Source organism: Limanda limanda, chromosome 20 (assembly GCF_963576545.1).
Source record: "Limanda limanda chromosome 20, fLimLim1.1, whole genome shotgun sequence".
In the NCBI taxonomy this organism is placed as follows: Eukaryota; Metazoa; Chordata; class Actinopteri; order Pleuronectiformes; family Pleuronectidae; genus Limanda; species Limanda limanda.
This window is the reverse complement of record NC_083655.1, coordinates 650,001-657,500: the sequence shown is the minus strand read 5'-3', so window position 1 is coordinate 657,500 and position 7,500 is coordinate 650,001. Positions and strand designations below refer to the sequence as shown.

At 50.4% G+C, this 7,500-nt stretch overlaps 1 protein-coding gene across 1 annotated transcript in view; it reads right to left on the bottom strand.

Annotated features, from left to right (window-relative positions):
• Positions 1 to 7,500, bottom strand: part of dnah5l (dynein, axonemal, heavy chain 5 like) — a 59,770-nt gene that overhangs the window by 41,531 nt on the left and 10,739 nt on the right. Inside the window, exons 13-21 of the mRNA XM_061094246.1 lie at positions 7,151 to 7,332; positions 5,098 to 5,217; positions 4,797 to 4,902; positions 4,599 to 4,694; positions 4,166 to 4,261; positions 3,874 to 4,047; positions 933 to 1,022; positions 699 to 854; positions 472 to 611 (exon numbers count right to left, since the gene is read on the bottom strand). Of these exons, the coding sequence (XP_060950229.1) occupies positions 472 to 611; positions 699 to 854; positions 933 to 1,022; positions 3,874 to 4,047; positions 4,166 to 4,261; positions 4,599 to 4,694; positions 4,797 to 4,902; positions 5,098 to 5,217; positions 7,151 to 7,332 (1,160 nt within the window). The remainder of the gene's footprint in view (positions 1 to 471; positions 612 to 698; positions 855 to 932; positions 1,023 to 3,873; positions 4,048 to 4,165; positions 4,262 to 4,598; positions 4,695 to 4,796; positions 4,903 to 5,097; positions 5,218 to 7,150; positions 7,333 to 7,500) is intronic.

The window sequence follows — 7,500 nt, the reverse complement described above, 5'->3', positions numbered from 1 at the left end:
CGGAGACTCCGCCCTCTGCTGCTTCCCGCTCTTTGTCCCCCTCACCTGTTTGCCTCATTAGTTCACCTGTGTCTTGCCTTGGTTCCTCACTCTATAGAAGACCAGTCTGTCTGTTGTCCCCTGTCAGATTATATCGTCTGAGTTTTTGTTTATCTGGTATTTTGTATGACTTTCTGATTTTTGATCCTCTTTGTTTTTTCCCTTTTTTGGAATTCTGTTTTGCAAACTATTGAATTGGATTTTCTGTTTTTTGCTCCTGTCATTTTTTGCCTTTTTGGATCCTTGTTTTTTTGCTATTTTTGAAATAAATAGTATTTTTTGCATCTTGGTCTGCGATTGGGTCCTTACTCTGAGAAAGCCTAACAGTGACCTTGAACTTTGACCTCACTGAAATCTGAAATCAGTTCATCTATCACCAAGCTCTTGAGTTATTGAAACAGTAGAAACTCAAACGGGAACGTTTGTTCTCACTGGTTGTGAAGAGCTTTGATTTCTGATTCTCTGGACGTCATCTTCACGAGGACGTTCGGCACCAACACCCCGAGTTTGGTCATCCAGCGAAACTCCTGCAGAACCTCCAGCACCAGCGGGTCCAGGTTCACCGAGAGCTCCTGCAACACACACATCCTGATAGACACTCCCTGATCCTCTTTATAGACAGCCGCTGACCCGTCACTGTTTCCAGTCATCAGTCACACCTTGCAGTTCTGCTGTCGGACCAGCAGGGCGGCGCTGAGGCAGTGCGGTGCCCTCTCTGCAGTCTGAGCCCAGCCCTGCAGCTGCACCTCCTCGTACTGCAGCAGCGTGAGCGCCACCTGGTTGTAGCTGCGGATCACTTTGCTCATCTCTGGTCCCTGAGAGAGAGACGGGTCACTGAGGTCACATGGGTCAGAGACACCCACATGATTGGTCGGAAATATCAGAGGCGGTACCTTCAGGACGTTCAGCTTCTTCTTCAGGATCAACATCGGGGATTCAATCCTCCGGAACAGGTGACGACACCACAGCACCCGGCCTGCCGCCTGAGAGAGAGACAGGTTACTGACATGAGCGACAGGTGGGCAGAGAGACAGGTGGGCAGAGAGACATGTGAACAGAGAGACATGTGGGCAGAGAGACAGGTGGGCAGAGAGACAGGTGAACAGAGAGACAGGTGAACAGAGAGACAGGTGAACAGAGAGACAGGTGAACAGAGAGACAGGTGGGCAGAGAGACAGGTGGGCAGAGAGACATGTGGGCAGAGAGACAGGTGAACAGAGAGACATGTGAACAGAGAGACAGGTGAACAGAGAGACAGGTGGGCAGAGAGACAGGTGAACAGAGAGACATGTGAACAGAGAGACAGGTGAACAGAGAGACAGGTGAACAGAGAGACAGGTGGGCAGAGAGACAGGTGGGCAGAGAGACAGGTGAACAGAGAGACAGGTGAACAGAGAGACAGGTGAACAGAGAGACATGTGAACAGAGAGACAGGTGAACACAGAGACAGGTGGGCAGAGCGACAGGTGAACAGAGAGACAGGTGATGTTACTGACATGAGCGACAGGTGGGCAGAGAGACAGGTGAACAGAGAGACAGGTGAACAGAGCGACAGGTGAACAGAGAGACATGTGAACAGAGAGACAGGTGAACACAGAGACAGGTGGGCAGAGAGACAGGTGAACAGAGAGACATGTGAACAGAGAGACAGGTGAACAGAGAGACAGGTGAACAGAGAGACAGGTGGACAGAGAGACAGGTGGGCAGAGAGACAGGTGGGCAGAGAGACATGTGAACAGAGAGACAGGTGAACAGAGAGACAGGTGAACAGAGAGACAGGTGGGCAGAGAGACAGGTGAACAGAGCGACAGGTGAACAGAGCGACAGGTGAACAGAGAGACAGGTGGGCAGAGAGACATGTGGGCAGAGCGACAGGTGGGCAGAGAGGTAGGTGGGCAGAGAGACATGTGGGCAGAGCGACAGGTGAACAGAGAGACAGGTGAACAGAGAGACAGGTGAACAGAGAGACAGGTGAACAGAGAGACAGGTGGGCAGAGAGACAGGTGAACAGAGAGACAGGTGAACAGAGAGACAGGTGAACAGAGAGACAGGTGGACAGAGAGACAGGTGAACAGAGCGACAGGTGAACAGAGAGACAGGTGGGCAGAGAGACAGGTGAACAGAGCGACAGGTGAACAGAGAGACAGGTGAACAGAGAGACAGGTGGACAGAGAGACAGGTGGACAGAGAGACAGGTGGGCAGAGAGACAGGTGGACAGAGCGACAGGTGGACAGAGAGACAGGTGGGCAGAGAGACAGGTGGACAGAGCGACAGGTGAACAGAGAGACAGGTGGACAGAGAGACAGGTGAACAGAGCGACAGGTGAACAGAGAGACAGGTGAACAGAGAGACAGGTGGGCAGAGAGACAGGTGGACAGAGAGACAGGTGAACAGAGCGACAGGTGAACAGAGAGACAGGTGGGCAGAGAGACAGGTGAACAGAGCGACAGGTGAACAGAGAGACAGGTGGGCAGAGAGACAGGTGAACAGAGCGACAGGTGAACAGAGAGACAGGTGAACAGAGAGACAGGTGGACAGAGAGACAGGTGGGCAGAGAGACAGGTGAACAGAGAGACAGGTGAACAGAGAGACAGGTGGACAGAGAGACAGGTGAGCAGAGAGACAGGTGAACAGAGAGACAGGTGAACAGAGAGACAGGTGGACAGAGAGACAGGTGAACAGAGCGACAGGTGGGCAGAGCGACAGGTGAACAGAGAGACAGGTGGGCAGAGAGACAGGTGGACAGAGAGACAGGTGAACAGAGCGACAGGTGAACAGAGAGACAGGTGGGCAGAGAGACAGGTGAACAGAGCGACAGGTGAACAGAGAGACAGGTGAACAGAGAGACAGGTGGACAGAGAGACAGGTGGACAGAGAGACAGGTGGGCAGAGAGACATGTGGGCAGAGAGACAGGTGGACAGAGCGACAGGTGGACAGAGAGACAGGTGGGCAGAGAGACGAGACAGGTGGACAGAGCGACAGGTGAACAGAGAGACAGGTGGACAGAGAGACAGGTGAACAGAGCGACAGGTGAACAGAGAGACAGGTGGGCAGAGAGACAGGTGAACAGAGCGACAGGTGAACAGAGAGACAGGTGAACAGAGAGACAGGTGGACAGAGAGACAGGTGGGCAGAGAGACAGGTGAACAGAGAGACAGGTGAACAGAGAGACAGGTGGACAGAGAGACAGGTGAGCAGAGAGACAGGTGAACAGAGAGACAGGTGAACAGAGAGACAGGTGGACAGAGAGACAGGTGAACAGAGCGACAGGTGGGCAGAGCGACAGGTGAACAGAGAGACAGGTGAACAGAGAGACATGTGAACAGAGAGACAGGTGAACAGAGAGACAGGTGAACAGAGAGACAGGTGAACAGAGAGACAGGTGAACAGAGCGACAGGTGGGCAGAGCGACAGGTGAACAGAGAGACAGGTGAACAGAGAGACAGGTGAACAGAGAGACAGGTGAACAGAGAGACAGGTGAACAGAGAGACAGGTGAACAGAGAGACAGGTGAACAGAGAGACAGGTGGGCAGAGCGACAGGTGAACAGAGAGACAGGTGAACAGAGAGACAGGTGAACAGAGCGACAGGTGAGAAGAGAGACAGGTGAACAGAGCGACAGGTGAACAGAGAGACAGGTGGGCAGACAGGTGAACAGAGAGACAGGTGAACAGAGAGACAGGTGAACAGAGCGACAGGTGAACAGAGAGACAGGTGGGCAGACAGACAGGTGAACAAAGAGACAGGTGGACAGAGAGACAGGTGGGCAGAGAGACAGGTGGGCAGAGAGACAGGTGGGCAGAGAGACAGGTGGGCAGAGCGACAGGTGTACCGGAGGCAGGTTGCGTCCGATGCTCGGTCTCTCTCTCTCCCTCTCGAACGCCCTCCTCAGCAGCTCCAGCTCTCGGCCGTAGATCTGCAGCAGCTGCAGATAATGAAGCTTCAGATCCAGAGGAGACGCAGGAAGAGACTCAAACACAAGCAGCAGATCCAGCAGCTGCTCTGTCTGAGACACACACAGAGAGACACACACACAGAGAGAGAGACACACACACATGCACGATGACTTAACATGATCACACACACACACAGACACACACTCACTCAGGAGATATTGAACCTACAGTGAGAGACTGATGGAACCAGAAGTCGAGCAGAGACTGAAGAGACTGGAACAAACTCTGCACCTGCAGCTGGAAGTCTGTGTAGTCACTGTCAAACTGACACACACACACACACAGACACACACACAGACACACACACAGAGACACACACACAGAGACACACACACACACACACACACACAGAGACACACACACACACACACACACACACACACACACACACACACAATGAAAAAAGTAAACTACTGTTGCTAAAGACTTGACAACCTCACTTAAATACTGATGACAGTGTGTGTGTGTGTGTGTGTTTGTTCCTGTTTGTGTGTGTGTGTGTCTGTTCCTGTGTGTGTGTGTGTGTTAGGAGACTGTTGAAGTTGTGAACTGATGTTCTGCTCTGAATCTGTGTGAATCCTCCTGTAATTCCACAGCTCACCTCCAGGTTGCGGTGGTCCAGGAAGTCATAGGTCTTGGACTCAGTTGTGCAGACGATGCTCTGGTATTGAACGTAAATCTTCTCAACACCCTCCACCTGATACACACATCAGCTTCACATCAGGACACACAGGGCGTTCATTTGTATGTGTGTATATATTAATATATATATATGTATATATAAATTCATAGGAATGACCTTCATGTGTTGCAGAGCGGTCAGACTCTCCAGCGTAGACGCCATGTCAGCAATCTTCTCAAGACGTCTGCAGAAAGCATCAAACTTCCCAAAGATGTAGTTTTCACTGCAGGAGAAGAAAGAAGAAGACGTGATGGTGAGAGACAATGAGACAATGAGACAACGAGACAATGAGACAATGAGACAATGAGACAACGAGACAATGAGACAATGAGACAATGAGACAATGAGACAATGAGACAATTAGACAATGAGACAACGAGACAATGAGACAATGAAACAATGAGGACGAGGATTTTACCTGAGGTCAAACTGTCTCATCTCAGGATTTTCTCTCAGCTGATCTCTGACTGACTGGAAACTCCTCTGGTACTGAACCTTCAGATGACAACACTCAGAGATACGCTGCAGCAACACTGACCTGACACACAAACACACACAAACACACACAAACACACACACACACACACACACACAAACACACACACACACACACACACAAACACACACAAACACACACACACACACACAAACACACACACACACACGTTTTGTGGTTTCTGTGTCTTTGTAAACACAATATCTGATCATCTGAGCAGAATTCAGAAGTCAAAGGTCACTGGCTGTAGGACCTCTACCTGCTCTATGACTGTAGGACCTCTACCGGCTCTATGACTGTAGGACCTCTACCAGCTCTATGACTGTAGGACCTCTACCTGCTGTATGACTGTAGAACCTCTACCAGCTCTATGACTGTAGGACCTCTACCTGCTGTATGACTGTAGGACCTCTACCTACTCTATGACTGTAGGACCTCTACCTGCTCTATGACTGTAGGACCTCTACCTGCTCTATGCCTGTAGAACCTCTACCTGCTCTATGACTGTAGGACCTCTACCTGCTCTATGACTGCAGGACCTCTACCTGCTGTATGACTGTAGAACCTCTACCTGCTCTATGACTGTAGGACCTCTACCTGCTCTATGACTGTAGGACCTCTACCAGCTCTATGACTGTAGGACCTCTCCCTGCTCTATGACTGTAGGACCTCTACCTGCTCTATGACTGTAGGACCACCATCTGCTCTATGACTGTAGGACCTCTACCGGCTCTATGACTGTAGGACCTCTACCTGCTCTATGACTGTAGGACCTCTACCTGCTCTATGACTGTAGGACCTCTACCGGCTCTATGACTGTAGGACCTCTACCTGCTCTATGTCTGTAGGACCTCTATCTGCTCTATGACTGTATGACCTCTACCTGCTCTATGTCTGAAGGACCTCTACCTGCTCTATGTCTGAAGGACCTCTACCTGCTGTATGACTGTAGAACCTCTACCTGCTCTATGACTGTAGGACCTCTACCTGCTCTATGACTGTAGGACCTCTACCAGCTCTATGACTGTAGGACCTCTCCCTGCTCTATGACTGTAGGACCTCTACCTGCTCTATGACTGTAGGACCACCATCTGCTCTATGACTGTAGGACCTCTACCGGCTCTATGACTGTAGGACCTCTATCTGCTCTATGACTGTAGGACCTCTACCTGCTCTATGACTGTAGGACCTCTACCGGCTCTATGACTGTAGGACCTCTATCTGCTCTATGACTGTAGGACCTCTACCTGCTCTATGTCTGTAGGACCTCTATCTGCTCTATGACTGTATGACCTCTACCTGCTCTATGTCTGAAGGACCTCTACCTGCTCTATGTCTGAAGGACCTCTACCGGCTCTATGACTGTAGGACCTCTACCTGCTCTATGACTGTAGGACCTCTACCTGCTCTATGACTGTAGGACCTCTACCGGCTCTATGACTGTAGGACCTCTACCTGCTCTATGTCTGTAGGACCTCTATCTGCTCTATGACTGTATGACCTCTACCTGCTCTATGTCTGAAGGACCTCTACCTGCTCTATGTCTGAAGGACCTCTACCTGCTGTATGACTGTAGAACCTCTACCTGCTCTATGACTGTAGGACCTCTACCTGCTCTATGACTGTAGGACCTCTACCAGCTCTATGACTGTAGGACCTCTCCCTGCTCTATGACTGTAGGACCTCTACCTGCTCTATGACTGTAGGACCACCATCTGCTCTATGACTGTAGGACCTCTACCGGCTCTATGACTGTAGGACCTCTATCTGCTCTATGACTGTAGGACCTCTACCTGCCCTATGACTGTAGGACCTCTACCGGCTCTATGACTGTAGGACCTCTATCTGCTCTATGACTGTAGGACCTCTACCTGCTCTATGTCTGTAGGACCTCTATCTGCTCTATGACTGTATGACCTCTACCTGCTCTATGTCTGAAGGACCTCTACCTGCTCTATGTCTGAAGGACCTCTACCTGCTCTGGTCCCAGATGTGGCTGACGCTCTGCAGCAGGAAGCTCCTACAGGAGGACATCATCTGGTTTGTGACCTTCAGCAGCAGAGACGTCATCTTCTCGGAGCTGTTGTAGAACTGAGAGAAGGTGAGAATCATCCTGATGCTCATCATCAGTCCGGGGAGGTGCTCCAGCAAACCAGTCTGTGAGGGGAGAGACACACAACACACAGCAGACACACAACACACACATCACACACCAGTATTGAATCAGAATCTCTTGTTTTTGATCCAAACATTTAACATAAAGTTTAATCTATTCTATTATTCTTTTATTTCATTCATTTATTTATATTCTATTATATTTCACTT